General features: G+C 39.4%; 6 protein-coding genes across 7 annotated transcripts in view; 3 read left to right on the top strand and 3 right to left on the bottom strand.

Annotated features, from left to right (window-relative positions):
* Positions 1-961: 961 nt before the first annotated feature.
* LOC130421351 (histone H2B-like) lies at positions 962-2,399 on the bottom strand. Its single transcript, XM_056749182.1, has one exon. It carries the CDS (start codon positions 2,395-2,397, stop codon positions 2,023-2,025), a length of 375 nt encoding a protein of 124 aa, XP_056605160.1. The 5' UTR covers positions 2,398-2,399; the 3' UTR covers positions 962-2,022.
* A 639-nt stretch (positions 2,400-3,038) lies between these two features.
* LOC130421318 (histone H4-like) overlaps positions 3,039-20,317 on the bottom strand; it is a 366,115-nt gene continuing 348,836 nt past the window's right edge. The window contains exons 4-5 of one of the 2 annotated variants that reach the window (XM_056749139.1): positions 4,232-4,565; positions 3,039-3,375 (exon numbers count right to left, since the gene is read on the bottom strand). In XM_056749139.1, coding sequence (XP_056605117.1) covers positions 3,039-3,375; positions 4,232-4,565 — 671 coding nt within the window. Of the gene's footprint in view, positions 3,376-4,231; positions 4,566-7,499; positions 7,508-20,317 lie in introns of those variants that run through there. The other variant, XM_056749140.1, reaches the window with a different exon arrangement.
* LOC130421329 (histone H1-like) lies at positions 5,323-6,178 on the bottom strand. Its single transcript, XM_056749158.1, has one exon. It carries the CDS (start codon positions 6,120-6,122, stop codon positions 5,484-5,486), a length of 639 nt encoding a protein of 212 aa, XP_056605136.1. The 5' UTR covers positions 6,123-6,178; the 3' UTR covers positions 5,323-5,483.
* Positions 7,795-8,181, top strand: LOC130421336 (histone H2A-like). Its single transcript, XM_056749167.1, has one exon. It carries the CDS (start codon positions 7,795-7,797, stop codon positions 8,179-8,181), a length of 387 nt encoding a protein of 128 aa, XP_056605145.1.
* Positions 8,777-20,317, top strand: part of LOC130421317 (uncharacterized) — a 792,526-nt gene continuing 780,985 nt past the window's right edge. The window contains exon 1 of the mRNA XM_056749137.1: positions 8,777-9,083. Within this exon, the coding sequence (XP_056605115.1) occupies positions 8,791-9,083 (293 nt within the window). The 5' untranslated portion in view covers positions 8,777-8,790. The remainder of the gene's footprint in view (positions 9,084-20,317) is intronic.
* Positions 9,102-13,577, top strand: LOC130421348 (histone H2B-like). The gene has a single exon (XM_056749178.1). It carries the CDS (start codon positions 9,753-9,755, stop codon positions 10,125-10,127), a length of 375 nt encoding a protein of 124 aa, XP_056605156.1. The 5' UTR covers positions 9,102-9,752; the 3' UTR covers positions 10,128-13,577.

Genomic DNA, 20,317 nt, shown 5'->3' with positions numbered 1-20,317 from the left:
CCTGCGCCTATCTCAGGAGTCATCGTGCATCAAGGCTAAATGTTGGAATATTGTATATAATTTTTTAAAAATCAAAAGGAGAAACAAAGCAGATTTTTTTTACAGCCGTCTTTGCTCATATTTACCAACGGTGCCAAAAATGGTGAGCAAGACTATACAGTATGTATAATTGTCAATGTGAGATAATGTCAGGACTATTATTTATGTTAGTTTATGGTGCATTAACTGATGTGAACAGGTAGAATGTTTGATTTAGTAAATACTGAAATGAAGATGATGAATGATGATTAAATGATGTAGAAGTATCTATCGCCACTAGTTCATGTTCTATTGCATTAACAACCTCACTGTAACAGTATTGAGAGATAAATTACTTTTTACTCTTACGGTTTTATGCTGTCAGTTGTGTTGTGTTATTGCAGTCAGTGTAAGAGTGTGTGTCATGATTGTGTGTGTTGTGTAGATTCAGCAGAAACTGACAGATTTGGGCGTACACAATGACACAACAGTGACCTGGAGAGTGCAGCCTGATGGAAATGTTTTCACACCAAAACATGAAGATGAAGAGAAACAGAAAGTGTGTTCAGACTTCTGACCGATCACGCCACAGTCGTTGTGTTTAAAGACGTCATTTTCATCACTTGAGACAAACTTTGAAATACATGTTTTATAAGATTTGTAATTACATGTAAACATATATAATAACTTCAGTTAGTCTCATATTGTTATCCAGTCAAATATATTTAGTTATTCTTGATTGATCTTATAATTCAGCTTTGAAGATGTGTGTTATTAATGATATTATAGTGATAGTAGCGTGACAATCTATTAAACTACAATCAAATGAGTACAGATTAACACAATGACATGTGACAATGTGAGTTAAATGTTTATATTCTGTGTGTTTTATCTTATGTGTTTGTGTTTGGTGAGGTGTGTAGACTGTAGCAGCTGAACATGTAATGCTTTTAGATAAAGACGTTTTAATCTGTTTCACTACATACATTAGTAAACGTGTTTGAAGGTTAAATTAAACATTTTGAAAAACTGTTTTGAATCATGTGGTGGTTTGAGAACATGAATTCAAATTAAAGCTCTTTTTCTTCATAAACAGGGAACAGAAACAATGATGAATACAAATATTTGTGTTGAAGTGAACTGTGAAAATACATACACTGCCCTCCATATTTATTGGCACCCTTGGTTAAGATGTGTTCAAAGCCTTAAAATAAATACATTTTTATTGCAGAAGCATACTCTCACACTGAAAGTTGTAGAAAAATGTAACCTTCGTGTAATGTGTTAGTGTGTATTGGCCGCCTCCAGATTCCCTTTGGTTATGATGTGACGTAATTGTGACGTTGTCATAATAAATACAAGCAAATTGAATAACTGAATAATTGAGTTACATAAAAAGACAATATTCTTAACACAATTATACTGATCATGTGAGGTGACAAATTCATCCCAAATAAACACCTACAACTTGAAAATATGTTGTAGTCCGCATGATCGCGGTGGTTTAAATGTTTAATTTGAATCATTTTGTGTTAAATCCACAACATTTCCCTTAACCATTTATTTAAACAACGCAATTTTGACGTCAACCAAAAAACTTTTAAATGATCTTATTCTTACTTTTGAAGAACTGTGTATGTAAAGAAAGTTTCTCTCTTAAAACTTGAAGTTAGAAGTTGTACAAACGAATTGAAAAGAAATGAGTATCTGGGCCTATATGTCGAGATCAAGACAATGAGTTCTGTTGACACACTACACAAACATTCAATTGTTCTGCACCTATAATGTCAATACAAGTGTGCTCTGAAATCTGGATTTAAACTAATTTTCTACATTTAAGATACAAGACAGATTATTAATGTATAATAAAAGATTATTAATGTTTATCAACGATACGTGTAAAGTTTCAACACGAGTTCTACAAATCCAATATTAGAAGCTCTTTAGTGACGTCATGGGTGGCTCTAAAAAGAGCCTTTGTGTGCGGCGGATGAAAGCGGCGTTTTACTTGGAGCTGGTGTACTTGGTGACGGCTTTGGTGCCCTCGGACACGGCGTGTTTGGCGAGTTCACCGGGCAGCAGCAGACGCACGGCGGTCTGGATCTCTCTCGACGTGATGGTGGAGCGCTTGTTGTAGTGCGCGAGACGAGACGACTCACCGGCGATGCGCTCGAAGATGTCGTTGACGAAAGAGTTCATGATGCCCATCGCCTTGGAAGAGATGCCGGTGTCGGGGTGGACCTGCTTGAGCACTTTGTACACGTAGATGGCGTAACTCTCCTTCCTGGACTTTCTGCGCTTCTTTCCTCCCTTAACGGCGGTCTTGGTGACGGCCTTCTTAGAGCCCTTCTTGGGCGCGGGTTTGGCTGGTTCAGGCATGATGCTTCTCTTCAAGTGAACAGACGCTGAATGAGGAGGTGTCACGTCGCTGTGGTATTTATTCACTCTCACATGCAAATGTTTAGCGTCACGGAGCCTGTTGTCTGATTGCGTGTCTCCGTCTGCAAAACCCATAAAATGTGTTTATTGGTCAGATCATAGTTTGACGGGCTGGATAGAGAGCCAATGAAAGTGTTTCCCGCCCACAGTCTCGTGTTTGAAGGTGACCCTCCCACAAGTGATTCAGTTCCTTTGTTTGCACTTCCCGCTCTTTATAGAATTTGATAAAATAACTTTTATACCTGAATTAACTCTACACTAGAACAGAATTACGTCATCGTGTCATCAAAGGCACCTTTAGAGTTCGTACAGAAAATCATTTCACCCTTTTATGCTTTATTCACAAGCGTTGGGCGTGTTTACGTTTACAAAGTTAGTTTGAGCGCCAGAATTGTATAATATGACTCTTAATCTTATCAGTGGAGCAAGAGTAAGTTCTCCAAAACGAAACCGGGATAAAACGAGAGTTGAGGCTTTTAGTTTTGATATGGTAACTTCTGAAATTCATCTCTTCGAGTGAGACAGTGGGTGGCTCTTAAAAGAGCCGTTGTGTTCAATGTTTTACTTCAGAATAAACGCGTTTAACCTCCGAAGCCGTACAGAGTGCGTCCCTGTCGTTTCAGCGCGTACACGACGTCCATGGCGGTGACGGTCTTTCTCTTGGCGTGCTCGGTGTAGGTGACGGCGTCACGGATAACGTTCTCCAGAAACACCTTCAACACACCGCGAGTCTCCTCGTAGATCAACCCGGAGATACGTTTCACTCCGCCGCGGCGAGCGAGACGACGGATGGCAGGCTTGGTGATGCCCTGGATGTTATCACGCAACACTTTACGATGACGCTTCGCGCCTCCTTTTCCGAGTCCCTTTCCGCCTTTACCTCTTCCAGACATACTGCTAACTTCAATGAGTACAGTGCTACAATGAAATGAAACTGTGAGCGGAGGGCTTAAACATGTTCTTATAGGACGTAGTAGAAACACTCAAACGAGGGCGGGACCAGCCCACGTTATTTCCACGCTTTTTCTTCACGCCTCTGCCCCCCCAAAGTTTGCAACCATAACTTACAAAAAGCACAATGTTTAAGATTTTCTAAGAAACTAAACAATAAGCTTTAAGTGATAGTTCACCCCAAAAAATCTGTCATCATTTATTTGGCCTCATGATATTTCATACATGTTTAAATTACAGATAAAGATATTTGTAAGAATGTTAGCAATTTTAATTCTGTGACATCATTGACTGCCACAACAGGAACAATTCAATGGTAGTCAAAGGTGCACTAAAGGGTTTTTATCCCAAATACTTCACAATGTCTCACTTTGTGATCAACAGAAATATTTTTAATACTATGGTAGTGGATGATGTCACAGAACTGAAAATTGCAAATATTCATAACAGAACGAAGAAAATGATATAATTTTCCTTTTTAAGTGTACTCGGCCTTTAAACTGATTTCAGAAAATAATAGATTAGTTAGAAATGATAGACAATGATATTACTTCGTTTTTACCTACTAGCAAAATGAGCATTACAAGTGTGTTTGAGGAAGGGAAGTGTAGTTGACGAATAATATTCATGATTGGCACAACTTGCGTTACTATTTATGTTTGTGAAAACCGGTGGAAATCGTGTCGTTCAGTTGATGTGGTTGCTCTTAAAAGAGCCGTTGAGTTGTTATTAAAGCGGGACTTAAGCGCGCTCTCCGCGGATGCGGCGGGCCAGCTGAATGTCTTTGGGCATGATGGTGACCCTCTTAGCGTGGATGGCGCACAGGTTTGTGTCCTCGAACAGACCGACCAGATAAGCCTCGCTGGACTCCTGCAGAGCCATGACGGCGGAGCTCTGGAAGCGCAGATCCGTCTTGAAGTCCTGAGCGATCTCTCTCACCAGGCGCTGGAAAGGCAGTTTGCGGATGAGCAGCTCGGTGGACTTCTGGTAGCGGCGGATCTCTCTCAGAGCCACGGTGCCGGGCCTGTAACGATGAGGCTTCTTCACGCCGCCGGTGGCCGGAGCGCTCTTACGAGCGGCTTTGGTGGCGAGCTGCTTCCTCGGGGCTTTGCCGCCGGTGGACTTACGAGCGGTCTGCTTGGTTCTTGCCATTGCTGCTGAATCTTCTGCGTTGCGTACAGAATATGTCTGTAGTGTCGGTGTGCCTGCTTTTAAAGGCTAGAACGCGCAGCACGTCAAGGGCACGGAGACACTCGATTGGCTGATGTGTGACGTATGATCGAGACAGTGAGCCAATGGCCGCACGATATGCGTTCAAATGAAACTGGCGGGACATTGCGTTTAGATCAAGCGTCACGTACAGAAGACAAGATCGTCATATAATTTCTCTTTATTTCTTTATTTCATACTCGTGTGTTATTCCTCTGATCAGACATGTTCACGGTGCTATGTAACGTTCAGATATAAAGGTCTTCACATACAAATCAAATTAAAATAATCTTTCACGTTAAATCCCAAGCGCAGCAACAAAGTTTTTAACGACAGAAGCGCTCAGCTTTACCGCGCGTTTCTTTTCTTAAGCGTCTGAAAGCCCAAATCCCGCCCATTTCTTCACATCTGTCTGGTTTTGTTTCAGTTTTACATCACGTGATCTTTCACTACATTAAATCTTATATCTGCGGTCTTTTCAGACCCGTCTATCGGAAAACAACAGTATGAACAAAAGCAAACATTTATACTGACAACATAATTTAAGATGTTGCGCCGATTATAAATTAAATGCTCTGACGATCATATCTTGTGTACGTAAACCAGATATCTCAGCATATTCGTTTATTAAGAGTTTTCCTGTAGCTTAGAAGAGTAATGTTGTGGGTTCGATCACAGATATCTATGTATAAATGTAAAGGATAATGCACTGTAAGTAGCTTTGGATAAAAGCGTCTGCCAAATGAATAGATTTAAATGTGAGAACACAACCATAATATCAACACATCACTGAAACACAACTCTTTAGTGGGCTGGTGGGTGGCTCTTAAAAGAGCCTTTTTTAATAGAAAGTCTGGAGAAGTAATCTACCTCTTTTTCGGGGCGGCCCTTTTAGGCTTCGCTGCTTTGGGCTTTGTCGTCTTGGGTTTTGCAGCCTTGACCTTCTTGGGGCTTTTAGCTGCTTTCTTCGGACTCTTGGCTGCTTTCTTGGGGGCCGCTGGCTTCTTCGCCTTTTTGGGGCTCTTCGTTGCCTTTTTAGCGGCGGTGGCGGCAGGTTTCTTGGCCTTCTTGGGAGATTTCTTTGCGGCGGTCTTCTTTGCCGCTGCGGTCTTCGGCTTCTTGGCAGCGGCAGCGGGCTTTTTCACGGCGGGCTTCTTTGCTTTAGGAGCGGCTTTCTTCGCTGGCTTCTTAGTCTCGACTTGTTTTTTGTTGAGTTTGAAAGATCCTGAAGCACCGGTTCCTTTAGTCTGGACCAGTGTGCCTTTAGTCACGAGGCTCTTGATGGCGAGCTTGACGCGGGAGTTGTTCTTCTCCACATCGTATCCGCCGGCGGCGAGAGCTTTCTTCAGGGCGGCCAGAGACACACCGTTTCTCTCCTTGGAGGCCGTCACGGCTTTAACGATGAGATCACTCGCGCCTGGACCCGCTGTCTTGGCTTTGGCTGCAGATTTCTTCTTGGGCGCTTTCGCCGGCGGGGCTGCTGGAGCTGGAGCGGTTTCTGCCATTTCTCTGTTCAGATCTGTACTGTCACACTACAGTTGATCAATAATGCGGCGCTGCGCTCTTAAACACTACATGAGAACCATATAGACTCAGCTCGACCTGTCAGTGCCTCTGTGAGCCGCAAACTCTTGTGTTTTCTCCTGAGACATTTCGAGTAAATATCAGAGTTTTAAAATCATTTGACGGAGTGAAAACAGGGTGAACACAGAGCAGAGATCCAGAGCTTTATTCAGAGACTAAACTACACGACAGTAAAGGGTTTATTATTTCACTGTTACATTAAAAACACGACCAGCATCGATCTCTGGAGAAAAGCTGCGAGTGAATTTCATGTGATTTGTTTGTGTAAACATTGATGAAACATTAAACATGTTTTCTGTTTATTTAACATACATGTAATAAATGACTTGAGTTAAGTTAATGTCATTCAGGGACTTGTAAAGTGTTGCACACAGAAGTTGTTTTGATCAGATTGAAACCTCTCGAGGTATTTGTGTGAATGACACAACGCTGTTTGTGTTAGTGATGTGTAAATGTGTTATATTCAGACTGACGAAACGATCAAATGGAGAATAAATATGGATTAAATATAATACAAATAAATCTTTGCAATGAAATGTTTCATGTATTGACATGAAACATTTGAAAGATTGAATGATCTGAATGTGCGTACGTGTGTGTGTGTGTTTTCTAGAGATGCTGAAAGGATAGATATGTTTGTGTTGATTTTTTTATTTTCATTTGTATTGTTATTGTTTTTTATCTATTTTGTAAAAGTAAGGTCCAGAAGTACGTTCGGTTTCATCATAATTTATTTCATTTTTTAAACCTTACACATGTTATTACATAAAAATAGTCTTCCAACCTTTTGATTTGGTTATACATGTTCTGTTAAACTGAAAGTGTTCTGCACAGCAAACAAAAATATATAAGAAATGCAATGCAAAGAAATACATATTGTGTGAAGAACAATAAAAGAATGGAAAACAAATTCATTTCATTTGATCTGAGTGTGAGGGAAAGCCTGCAAATGTTATCTCTAAAATCAGATTTTACCTGTAAAGTGACCATTATTTGATTTAATATTTGTAATATATTTTCATCTTTTCATTATCTTAATTAATTATCTTATTTCCCCTTTAGTGTGTGTTGATACCAAAATTATGTGGTGCAAATGTTCCACATTTTCAAATATTAGCCTATTCAATAAACTTCACTTTCTTCGTCTCTTTATCCTGTGTAAATCTCTTTGTTGTGATGAAAATGAAGGAAGATATTTAGAAGAATGTCGCCAACCAAACAGATCTCATCCCCCTTGATTCCTATAGTATTTCTGTTATCTACTATGGCATCACATGAGGGATGAGATCTGTTTGGACACGGACATTCTTCCAAATAGCCTCCTATGTGATTATCAGAACATAGAGATGTGAACATGTTTGGAAAAATCATTGTAAGTAAATGATGACAGATTTTTTATCACACGGCACCAGTGAGGCTGGATAAAGAGGGGGTTGGGCTTTGAGTTTGGAGGGAAGTTGACTGATTGGTTTGATAGTTTAACGGCCTCCAACCAATAGTCGACAGACCGACGTGGTTAAAGTTTGAGAACTGCATAATGGGAGCTTCATTTTTCTTTCTCACAGAGTAAGTAAACTTCCACAGCTGTAGAAAATGAGCGGCAGAGGCAAAACCGGCGGCAAAGCGAGAGCTAAGGCCAAGACTCGCTCCTCTAGAGCTGGACTCCAGTTCCCCGTGGGCCGCGTTCACAGACTCCTCCGTAAAGGCAATTATGCGCACCGCGTGGGTGCTGGTGCCCCAGTGTATCTCGCCGCCGTGCTCGAGTATCTGACCGCTGAGATCCTTGAGTTGGCCGGAAACGCCGCTCGAGACAATAAGAAGACTCGCATCATCCCCCGTCACCTGCAGCTGGCGGTGCGCAACGACGAGGAGCTGAACAAACTTCTGGGCAGAGTGACCATCGCTCAGGGCGGCGTTCTGCCCAACATCCAGGCCGTGCTGCTGCCTAAGAAGACCGAGAAGCCCGCCAAGACCAAGTAAACGGGCGACAGTTCGTTTCAAACCAAAGGCTCTTTTAAGAGCCACACACTTCACCGATAAAAGAACAATGCGATACCTGTGTCTCCCTGCCGATTAATTACAGATTAAAACTGCACATTCTGCTTTCAATTCATAAACCTGTATTGGATTATTACTGGTCTGAGACGACAAATCGAGTCTAACGTTCAGTCAAACAGCTGAAGAATATTTGTAGTCTCACGAGTCATGTATAATCGGCTCTCATATATAGAAGTTGAGCGCTTGTGTCAGTAAACGTGTTCATGCTGCACTTATGATGAGATGTGAAGAAATGTTTTGTTAAGTTGTAAAGTGCAAATGTAGTTTACAGGGAATTCCACACTCAGAAACAAATGTATAAGATAATGTGATGTAAGTCACTCTGGATAAAATAATCTGATAAATAAATGTATATTTACTGAAGGCTTCGGAGGGCGGAGCTGTGAGGAAAATAAAAAACGTGACGTGCCACTTGCGCCCTCCTCACACGAGTGTGTTTCTACTAGGTCCTGTAGGTGCGTACAATACATGCCTCTGCAGACCTCTATTCATCATCAAGTTTGTAGATTTACGCTGAACTACTCGCTCATCATGTCTGGAAGAGGTAAAGGCGGAAAGGGACTCGGAAAAGGAGGCGCGAAGCGTCATCGTAAAGTTCTTCGTGATAACATCCAGGGCATCACCAAACCCGCTATCCGTCGTCTTGCTCGTCGCGGCGGAGTGAAACGTATCTCCGGGTTGATCTACGAGGAGACTCGCGGTGTGTTGAAGGTGTTTCTGGAGAACGTTATCCGTGACGCCGTCACCTACACCGAGCACGCCAAGAGAAAGACCGTCACCGCCATGGACGTCGTGTACGCGCTGAAACGACAGGGACGCACTCTGTACGGCTTCGGAGGTTAAACGCGTTTATTCTGAAGTAAAACATTGAACACAACGGCTCTTTTAAGAGCCACCCACTGTCTCACTCGAAGAGGTGAATTTCAGATGTTCTATCATATCAAATGAATCACTAACAAACAGATTTATAATACCGGTGGCGTTTAGATGAACTGGTACTTTAACAAGTGTTGTGTTGCACAACTTCTCTCGCTCGTAAAATAAACACCATCATTACGGCATAACTATATAATTGTCAGCACGTGCAATGCATTGTGAATAACATACAAAAGGAGTAAATGCTTCGTACGAAATCTTTGAGGGGCTGTATGTGATTACGTACTTATATCACAGTGTAGAGTTAATGCAAATATAAACTTTTTTACAACAAATTCTATAAAGAGCGGGAAGTGCAAACAAAGGAACCCGAATCGCTTGTGGGAGGGTCATCTTGAAACACGAGACTGTGGGCGGGAAACACTTTCATTGGCTCTCTATCCGACACGTCAAACTATGATCTGACCAATAGACACATTTTATGGGTTTTTGCAGACGGAGACACGCAATCAGACAACAGGCTCCGTGACGCTAAACATTTGCATGTGAGAGTGAATAAAATCCACTGCGACGTGACACCTCCTCATTCAGCGTCTGTTCACTTGAAGAGAAGCATCATGCCTGAACCAGCCAAACCCGCGCCCAAGAAGGGCTCTAAGAAGGCCGTCACCAAGACCGCCGTTAAGGGAGGAAAGAAGCGCAGAAAGTCCAGGAAGGAGAGTTACGCCATCTACGTGTACAAAGTGCTCAAGCAGGTCCACCCCGACACCGGCATCTCTTCCAAGGCGATGGGCATCATGAACTCTTTCGTCAACGACATCTTCGAGCGCATCGCCGGTGAGTCGTCTCGTCTCGCGCACTACAACAAGCGCTCCACCATCACGTCGAGAGAGATCCAGACCGCCGTGCGTCTGCTGCTGCCCGGTGAACTCGCCAAACACGCCGTGTCCGAGGGCACCAAAGCCGTCACCAAGTACACCAGCTCCAAGTAAAGCGCCGCTATCATCCGCCGCACACAAAGGCTCTTTTAAGAGCCACCCATGACGTCATTAAAGAGAGATTCTGGATTTGAGTTCGGAAACATACTTTACTGATCAGGTTTATGGTGTGGTATAAACGAAGCAAATATCAGTTGAGTAATTTTTTTTTTACTAAAGTTTAGAAAACGGCTGATGTTTCCTAACTAGTTATAAAAAATAACATGTTTATTTTGACATTGAAGTTTCTATGTCACATCTGAAAGAAAAAAGCCTTTATGGCTTCAAAGTAATTGTTCACCTAATAACGAAAATTGTCTCCTTATTTTATTTAATTGAATTACGTGTTTAATTACTTAACATGATTTAATTGGCTCTTTGCAAAGCCTTAAATGGTTTAGCACCTACTTACTTACCTACTTTAGCTTCTATCACATTACAACCCATCACACTCTCTACGATCTCAAAACTCTTTTGATGACACCTAGAATAACTAAATCCACTAAAGGGGGACGAGCTTTCTCATACGTAGCACCTAAACTCTGGAATAGCCTTCCTGATACTATTCGAGGGTCAGACACACTCTCCCAATTTAAATCTAGATTAAAGACACATCTTTTCAGCCAAGCTTTCACTTAATGCATCGTTAATGAACAGCAGCTATGCTAATTATTCTCTTACTGCCTCAGGATGCCCATCCCAGAAATTCCGCCAGGTCCAGATAGAATAGACTCTTAGGACACGGTAAACTACAAGATCTGTGCTGTATTTTAATCTGGAACTTTAGACACATTCTGAGGACTCCTAAGATTTATTACATGTTATAAAAGGGCTACATTAGACGGCCTTTAAGACTCTTCCTGTTCGTGGAAAAAATACAGCATCAATTTGCCTAGTTTGTCATGACAACAAGCCATTTTTAACCTTATAGATTTGTGGTGTGTGCATGAATGACATTTGTAGTCTGTGTGACAGAGATTGATAGTGTGTGTGAATGAGTTTGGTAGCGTGTGTGAAAAGCTTTGATAGTGTGTGAGTGACATTATAATAGTGTATGAGAGAGATAGTTTATGAAACAGTTAAGCTCTATTCACATTAGTATTATCTGGGGACCTCGTGTGATTTAGAAATGACCTCCTAACATCTGTATTACATGTGGTGCATTCAGACAGATGAGTGAAGCCTGTGATTTTACTTACATTTACGTACTTATATCCCAGATATGATGGCAAGGCTTTACATATATAGTATGTATATAGTTGTATGGTGTATAATGATATATGACCATACCTGTCAAGATTTAAGATCCGCCAACCGGATAGGTCACCGAACTCGATCGCTGGTATCAAATGTTACGAGAGCTTCCATGATAAGTAACAAAATGGAAGTCTCCTGGCCAAAACGACAGTGTTTGCAGGTATGGATATGACCCAGCACCCGAAATAATATCAAAACACTTCAAAACCGCCTCACGACAGCAGCGTGAGTTCTGTCCAGTTCTGTATATAAAAAATAAAACGTGTCTCTGTTTACTGTGGTAGGATATAAGACCAGTTTTTTTATTGCACTTATGATTTTTATTGTCCTTATGTTGTTCCAATTGCTTCCATTGTTTCCTCATATGTAAGTCTGTTTGAATAAAATCGTCTGCTTCATGACGAAATTTAAATGATAATATGTTGTGAAAAATCAGTGCAAGTTAGGTGTTTATTGCAACTATTATGTGGAAATCTTTGACATCTTATACATCTTCCACAAACACAAAGACCCTGTAATGTATAGTGAGAGCAGCTGAGAAGATCATGTGTCTCTCTCCGCTCACGGTGATTCCATCCACCTGAAACACATCAGAGAGAACACTGAGGAGTCTCCAGGCCAGGTCCAGCAGACTAAAGAGAGTTTCATCCATCAGGCAGTCAGGAGGCTAAACTCCTGAGCATGCCCCCCCCACCTTTCTTGCTCCAAGTCACTGAACTCTGACCTCATCCACAGGTCCTTCCACTCTATCTTCTGTTGCTCTTTTTAAATATGCCTGCTTGTAAAATTTGTAAAAGGCTTATACTCATATCTTGGGAAATTTCATACACCTTTTTGTAGTGAGGTCCCGAAACATCTTCAATTGAAGGGCTTTATGGCCCGTCCCCTTGGCGCCTATCCCTCCAACCAAAAGGCAATCGAGACACCTCTACCCGTTCATGTGAACTAGAAAAACAGCGATGTAGCGGAAAGTGAAGAGTTAAGGGGCAGAAATGGGATTGGGCCTTTAATTTCTATTTATTTGAATTCTAAAAACAAATGAACATTTGACCCTAATAGTCTACACTTTGTCAATAAGTTTTTGTTACAAACTGAACAGGTATTGATATTATATTGATATTAATTGAATATAAATTTAATATTTAGAATTCTAAACAATTTGTTCTAAATTGTTTGTTTCTTAATGAATTGATATTGATTATGTCAATATAATGAACATTTAGCAAATATTATATCTAGAAAAATAGAAAGCAAATAACTACATATAAATGTAGGTCACACACTTTCCAGCGTTTTCAGATATTGAACATATAAGTCACCAAAATCTATGCGAAAATAAGGACATAATGTACAGAAACTACTGGTAGCACGAGCTGCGTGGCTCACCTTCAATTCCAACCTAAGGTGATATAATTGATTTTTCAATTTTTTTGCACATAATTTATGTTTAAATACATAAACGCATTGTCTTTTTACATACTGCATTGTCATGTTGAGTATTGCATTTCAAATTGAAATTTGCTACCAATAGGCTTCCATACGGTGGAACTCCACCTACATAAATAGAACAAACCTAAAAATCAATATCAAACTAAATGATGTTGTCCAACGAGTCTTTTCTCAACTTAGGGTGCGTTCATATTTGTAGTTCAGTTCTTTTGGTTCTTTTGGTCACACAAAACAAAAGTATTCCTTGTTTGCTTAGCGTTCAGACTGGCCCATTAACAGCTAAGATAAAGATATCTAACCTAACAGCTTACGAGTAAAGTCGCAACGGGATTTGACAGCTTTTATGATTTATATTTTAAAACTGACTTACCAGACATCCATTACAAGCCTCTATAAGTCGGTAACTCGCAAAGAACTCATGAAGTGTTTAAAGCAGTTAAAATGCAGTTACATGCACAAGCACAGATCTAATAAACACTCCTGTTGTATTATCAAATCCCTTGATTTTCGGGTTTTAATTTGTTATCACTTCCTGTCATTGATTTGGTTCGATGCTTTGGTCCGTGTTACATTCATATTTCAATCGAACCGCGCCAGAGTACATTTCAAAGTGGACTGAGACCCATCTTTTCAGCTGTCTCGTTCGGCTTGTTTGGTGCGCACCAGGGTCCAGCGTTCACACAAACACAAATAAACCGCACTTACAGAGCAATCGCATCAGAGTTAGTTTTAATCAAACCAAAAGTGGCAAATGTGAACACAACCTTAAGGAAATGTTCTACTCTTCAGCACAATATTAAGTTAAACCACACAACATAAACTATTTAAAATACCAACAGAGCTGAACACTAAACATTAATACGTCTCTTCCCTTCTTGACTAAAGCACATGAAATTATACCATTTCTGTATTTACTATCAATATGTTGTCCCATTATTCAAACAGTATGAGAAAGAACATATTAAATGAGATGTTGTAAAAAACCTATCTCACCTAAAGTCTTATTCAAATAAAACAATAAAACATGTAAATATGTAAATATCACTTGCTGAATAAACACAGAAGGTGCTGCATAGCAGATACAATCACATAATATCTCATCTTCAGTATATATATCTTAACACTAGACACAATAGTGTTTTAATTTTAACATTATAGAAAAAATAGTTTATATATTTTTTATACTTGTGTTTGTTACAACTGCATATAATTTGAAGAATATATTTGACTTTGAAGATTGCTTCTGGGAAATGACTCTGCCATTAGTTGAGAAGCAGGCTAAAGTGGTCAGTATTACTCTGTATTGTTTATTGTTATTTATGTAATGTTTGCAATATTTGATGTTGTCTTTTATTTCGTTTACTTGAACTTTTAGTTCTAGTTTAGCAGCTGTACATGAGACACATTGAATACAAGAAAAACAACTAAAGTCATATACCTGTAAAAACAAGAAAAAGGTGAAAACAACAAAAGACAGACACATTTCTTACACATGTCAAAATGTGCAAAGGTTAAAGTCACCAAGAAACAGAAGCTGTGATTGTATAATTGTCTTATTGACATGTATAATTGCTAATGCTAACACTCAATTTTAGCATACAACAACATTTAATATTGGAAACAAACTATGTAGTTTTCTGTATTTGGTTAAAACCCAAAGTCTTCCATCTCTGGATAGCATTGGGCATGAGTACATATCATTCTAGCTGTAAACTGTGGGTGTTTATAATGGTGGCAAACAGTGTTAAGCTTAACACAAATGTACAATGAAAGTACTATAATGGTCAATTTGTACTGAGAACATGTAAGGTGACTAATGTCATATTAAACACAGAGTAAAGGTTTGAACCAAATAAAAAAAAAGTTTGTTACAGATTATTTTTTGTTAAAGCGAAGTTCAATCAGCATTTTTTCCAGTGTGCACTCACATGGACACTGAACAGTGTAATGACCATTTATTATTTTATATATAAAATATAAGTATAAAATTATATGAACTCAATTCACACTGACCTGAAAAAAGTAGAAAATGAATCACCCTCTCAACTAGTGATGGATTTTCCAAATCAAATCTTAAACAAAGAAACAACATTTTAATAATGATTATCACACATTAGAAAATTAATAAATTAAAAGAGCTCGCAAAGAAACAAATATTCCCAAATAGCTGCAATACAGAAGATCAAGTTGAAGATCAAGTTGTGCTGACTATTGATGTTGAAGTGAGTGCAATGACTATTACAATCTCCACATCCTGGCTAAGATTTCTAATGCAAAACATGTTTTAGTTTGGAAACACAGACACTGATTTCCATTTCAGATGTTGTTAACAATATGAGTTTCTGGATTCTAACGGCCTCACAGAGCATAGCGAAATTGCACACACACAATCTACTGAACAGCATCGATACACAACAACAACAACACTCAATTTTAGCATACAACAGCATTTAATATTGGAAACAAACAGAGATAAATTGTAGTATTTGGAAGAAAAACCTAATAAAAGACATATTTTTTTTGAAATTGTCAATAAAGCTGTTAAAAGATTAAAGGCTTACTCCACCCATAACTGAAAAATCTGTCATGAATTATTCGCCCTCAAGTCAAGATGAACTGAAGTCCTGGGGTTGTCGAGCGACTTGAGGGTGTGTAATTCAAGAGAGAATTGGGCAGAGTGTCCTTTTAAGAGACAGTTTTCTAGACAAGGATTAGATTAAGACAGGACTAGGCCTTAGTTAAATTTGAATATTTAACTACATCCATCCAAAACAAACATTACAGTTGAAAATCTTGACACAAAACAGTAACAGTGGCACTTATTTATTTTCAAAGATTATTGTCTGTCTGGACAAATCTAACATCTTACTAAGCCCAGTCTGCGAAACTTTCCCTAAAGTGTGTTAGAAAACAATGAATCATTTGATCTTATTTGGTGAATTTGAAAACTTACATTCACAATAGTGAAGAAATCCAATATGGCTGCATATTGACGGTGTCAAACCTCGTTGAATGTCACAATTGTATTGTGATCATCTTCTCACAATACAACTCTCACTTCATAGAGGCTTTACACTCTTTTCAGAATAATAGAGATTGCTGCTTTCAGTTGGGTTTAGACCTAGTAAATGATGGGATATTTTTGTTTTTCGGGTGAACTGTTTCTTTATTTGGAACACTTCTCATTGACTTTCTATGGCTGACAGAATGAATGAAGTCATCAGAACCACAATCAGCTACGGTTTCAATCATTGTCTGGTCTCTCTTTGGGTTATGGACTGAATGATAGCCTGCTATTACTGACCTCCAGAAGATCCTGTCTCCAGTCTCCACAAGTATCTGTGGATTTCTTCAGCCAGCCTCCCTCCGCCTTTTCCATTTAAAACCATTACAAAATTCATTTGTAGTGTGTTCAGGAATTATTATTTTAATTGGATCTGCAAGATAACACCCCACCAATAGATGCCATCACATACCAGTAAACAATATTATGCTTTCCATTAAAACCTGTCATGAGTCTGCCTTCATGTCATGTCTATTCTTGGTCTTGGGCAGATTCACGACAAAGTCTTATGTTTTATGTGAGAGAGAGATTTTGACCCCTCCGGTCTTCCATTTACTCTCTCTCCGGTCTGTGTCTTTGTTCCCGCAATCTCGTTTCCTCGTTAGCTTTCCTTGAGTGTTTGATTCCCAACACCTGTCCTTGTTAATTATCCTTTGTCTGTCTCCCTATATAATATCCTCATGTCTATTGTCCTGTGCTCGTTCGTTCTATCTGTATGTAGTTGAATGTACTTGTTCGTGTACTTACCCGTGTCGTGCTTCTTGCCTAGTACCTGAGTGTGATCTCCTGTCTAGCTTGTTCCTGTTTATCATAGCTCCTGTCTAGTCTTAGTAAGTGTTTTAGTTTTTGTCTAGTGTTTTTTAGTTAAGTTTAAGAGTCAGTAAGTCTTCGACCTGTTCGCTATTCTGATTGTTTGGTTATACCCCATTGTGGGTCTTTGTTTTGTGTTCCTTGTTAAAATAAATCCTTTTTGTCAACCCTGCTACCGCTGCCTGCATTTGGGTTCTTCCCCTGTGTGATTTCCCTGACAAAAACCAATACAATTACCATTATAACTATTACATTGTCTATTGTGCTTGGTCATGATTCTGTTGTTTTTTTTTCAGCAGGGGTTACAAGCTGTAATAACAGGAAACACATGTTCAAATTATTTTTGTCCCTGTAGACTCGCCACTAAAATTTCCATTTACAGAATGCAAGTTTCTCTTGAAACGTAGTTTACATGCATTTACATGTATTTTCAAAAGCGGCTTGTTGCCTTTTTTATTTACTTTGGTCACTTTAAGTTTTTTTTACGTTTCTTTTTGTACCACAAAAAAATAACACGAGCCTGTTTGTTTATTTAGGGCGGTTAAAAAAGTCCCGGGAAAAAGCCCGTGTCTGGAAACATGCAAACTATGCAAACTGTACCATGATGACACCTGAAATGACTAAAAGCAGCATGTCCACAGCTTAGTTGAGTTTAATGTACCACTGGTCTTGTTCCTCCCTTTTATAATCTATATACATACAGTATATAAAGTGTATCTATATTATCCAGTGGTGGAAAGTAATGAATCACAAATACTCAAATGACTGTAATTGAGTCGTTTTTTTCAAAACTTGTACTTTTTAAATGCTCTATTCGTACTTTACTGTGCTATTTTTCCTCACATAGTCGTCGCTACTTTTGTTTAATTTTAAACCATATTTCAGCTTTCAAAAAAGAGGACAGTCAGTGGGGGCAGGAGGCAGATGGAAGGATCGGGATGGGTGTAAATACTTGACAAATGCGTTAACAACCATGAAACTGATACTGAACTTTAATACATAAAGTAATACATGCTTTCCATTCAACCTTTGGCCTTCAGCAATAGAATAATAACAAACAAATAAAAAAGTTTAGCATTTAAATGACAACCTTAAAAAAAACTGTCTTTTCAAGGCCATAGGTTAAATTAAAATCAATTGCCATAAAAAAAAAAATTCAGTCAAAAATAATTTCAGTCCTCATGATGTTCACCTTTGTAGGTCATGCATTCTGCTTCAAACGGATCCCGTCCGAGACGAAAGCATGGGAATTTTCTTCGTAATTCATCTGTGGATTTACATTTACATTTGGGCATCGTTAACGCTATTCAGGAGTCATGTGCCACCCACTGACAAGCAAGCTGCTTCTCTCGCTATTGGTTGTTGCCATGGTGCTGAGGGATTGAGATGCACGTACGCTTACGTGTGTGCTTACGTACGTACATTACCGACCAATGGTGCCGAGCAAGAAGGTTTTGCTTTGCAAAAATTATAAAAGCATACAATGAATGACGACTGTAGATCGCAAAACCCGGATATTTTATGAAATTTAGAAATCCCGCCCGGACGCAGTTTTTTTTGTCGCAAAAAGAGGACATGTCCGGGAAAAAGAGGGCGTATGGTCACCCTAATGTTAGCGCTATGATTGTGTGCAATTATCTTTGCACGTGCGTCCCGATGCACGTAATGTTTAAATGAAATAATGATAACGATTATATTTTCCATATGTTTACTTAAGTGTTTACACTTTACAGATGTCATTAAGCCATATTTATGTTGATTGTGAAGATTACACTCGTTTGAGATATGGTTATAGACGATCGTCACGTGTACATTCATAATCAATTGTTTACACTTATAGCTATGTGTCTCCACGTGTTCTTCTTTTTGATTTAAATGTTTATCATTTATTGCTTTAAACTGATTATTCAAATTTCTGTTTATTATAGAAAACCACACCCTTACATTGAATTTGTGATTGGACTTTGGGCTTGTGCATTCTTACCGAATGTCCCGTGATGATCCCAATTTAGTCAGAACTAGTCAATACAGTCCCAAAATCTATTTAATACACACACACAAACTCTCACTCAGTTCACAAACCCCTCCCCCCGTTGCAGGCCTGGAACGTTGCTCGGGTACGTGGAGGCCAAATAAAACACAACTGGCCACTTCGCTTTTCCCTTTTAAGCACAAAATTAAACACTCAAACAGTAGTTATATAAAGATCAGCAACCAGGTGTAATTATGTTGTGAGTAGCAATTTCAGTGTAACCTCATTGTCTTACAAATGCGCCCTCTGTTTCTATTTGCTCCAAGTATTGTCGCACTTAGGACATACGAGAAAACACTGAAATCACAGAGAAAGACACTGCTACAACTTTCTTTCATTGTTGAATAAACATTACAGTAATTATGTTGGCCACAACTCTTCTGAAGCGGTGGGCACGATACGTTTTACCACTATGACATAACACCTGTCTTTGGACCAATGTAAAGTCTCAGGTTTAGCTGCTTACATGTAAACAACAGCCGCTAACATGCGATTTAAAAACGATACTTACTTATGCGGAGATGAAGCTTTATCGCAAACAGCTGGTACTGATCCACTCTAAACAATCATTTTCTGGCAGAAGGTGGAACTGCCTCATCATGTCATGTCTTTCTTGGTCTTGTGGCAGATTCATGGCAGGATCCCTTGTTTAATGCGGAGAGAGGCATTTTGTCCCTATTGGCAAACCTTATGCTCTCTACGGTCTCGTCTTTGTTCCAGCCTTCTTCTATTCCTCGTTATTGATTGTTAATTAGTTCATGCCGGTCCCCTCTTGATTTGCTCCCCTTTATATAACCCTCGTGTTCATTGTCCTGTGCTCGTTCATTGTGCTTACTTGTGCTTTTATGTACTAGTGTGCTTCATTGTATTCATTACGCTTACCTGTTCCTCAAGCTCGTGTTCCTGTTTAGGATTGTTGTGTCTTGTCTCAGTAAGTGTCGAGTACCTAGTGTTTGATTATTCTAGGGGTTAGTTTGTCTTCATTTCTGTTTACCTGTGATTATTGCTTTACCCCCTTGTTTTTTTTTTTTGTGTTTTATGTTAATAAATCCTTTTTGTCTTTCCCCACATTTCATGACAAGGACCTAATCACTCATAAGGTGGAGTCTCTGAGCGGAAATGGGCGGGAGAAATTAATGTGACATCATATTGTTCTGGGATCGAACACAGCCTGTTTTGTATCACTGTTGTGGTTTAAAGGAGATTACAAATAGAAGAATAGATAGATTTGTATAAGTAAAGGAGGAAATCAGAAGTGTGAAGGCAGTTGAGACGATTCCAATTTAGAATGCGTTTCTTTGTTTTCTGATTCCGCGGTTTAAATGTGTAAGGTGCTCCACGTAAGATCCCTGTCCGAGGAGTCCAAAGAATAATCAGGAGAGTTCTCCAAGAGCCAAGAACCACTCGGGCAGAACTTCAGGAAGAACTTGCATCAGCAGGTACTGTTGCTTCAAAGAAAACTATAAGCAATGCACTGAACCGCCATGGCATCCATGATGCTCACCACGCAAGACTCCATTGCTGAACAAAAAACATGTTGAGGATTGGTTAAAGTTGCGAAAGAGCATTTGGAGAAGCCTGTGGAGTATTGGG

This window comes from Triplophysa dalaica, chromosome 5 (assembly GCF_015846415.1).
Source record: "Triplophysa dalaica isolate WHDGS20190420 chromosome 5, ASM1584641v1, whole genome shotgun sequence".
NCBI classification, from domain to species: domain Eukaryota; kingdom Metazoa; phylum Chordata; class Actinopteri; order Cypriniformes; family Nemacheilidae; genus Triplophysa; species Triplophysa dalaica.
The sequence above is the reverse complement of the archived record's forward strand: the minus strand, read 5'-3'. Positions and strand labels throughout refer to the sequence as shown.

Coding starts and splice junctions, on each gene's coding strand:
- LOC130421351 (XM_056749182.1), bottom strand. CDS start 2,397: ATGCCTGAACCAGCCAAACCCGCGCCCAAGAAGGGCTCTAAGAAGGCC.
- LOC130421329 (XM_056749158.1), bottom strand. CDS start 6,122: ATGGCAGAAACCGCTCCAGCTCCAGCAGCCCCGCCGGCGAAAGCGCCC.
- LOC130421336 (XM_056749167.1), top strand. CDS start 7,795: ATGAGCGGCAGAGGCAAAACCGGCGGCAAAGCGAGAGCTAAGGCCAAG.
- LOC130421348 (XM_056749178.1), top strand. CDS start 9,753: ATGCCTGAACCAGCCAAACCCGCGCCCAAGAAGGGCTCTAAGAAGGCC.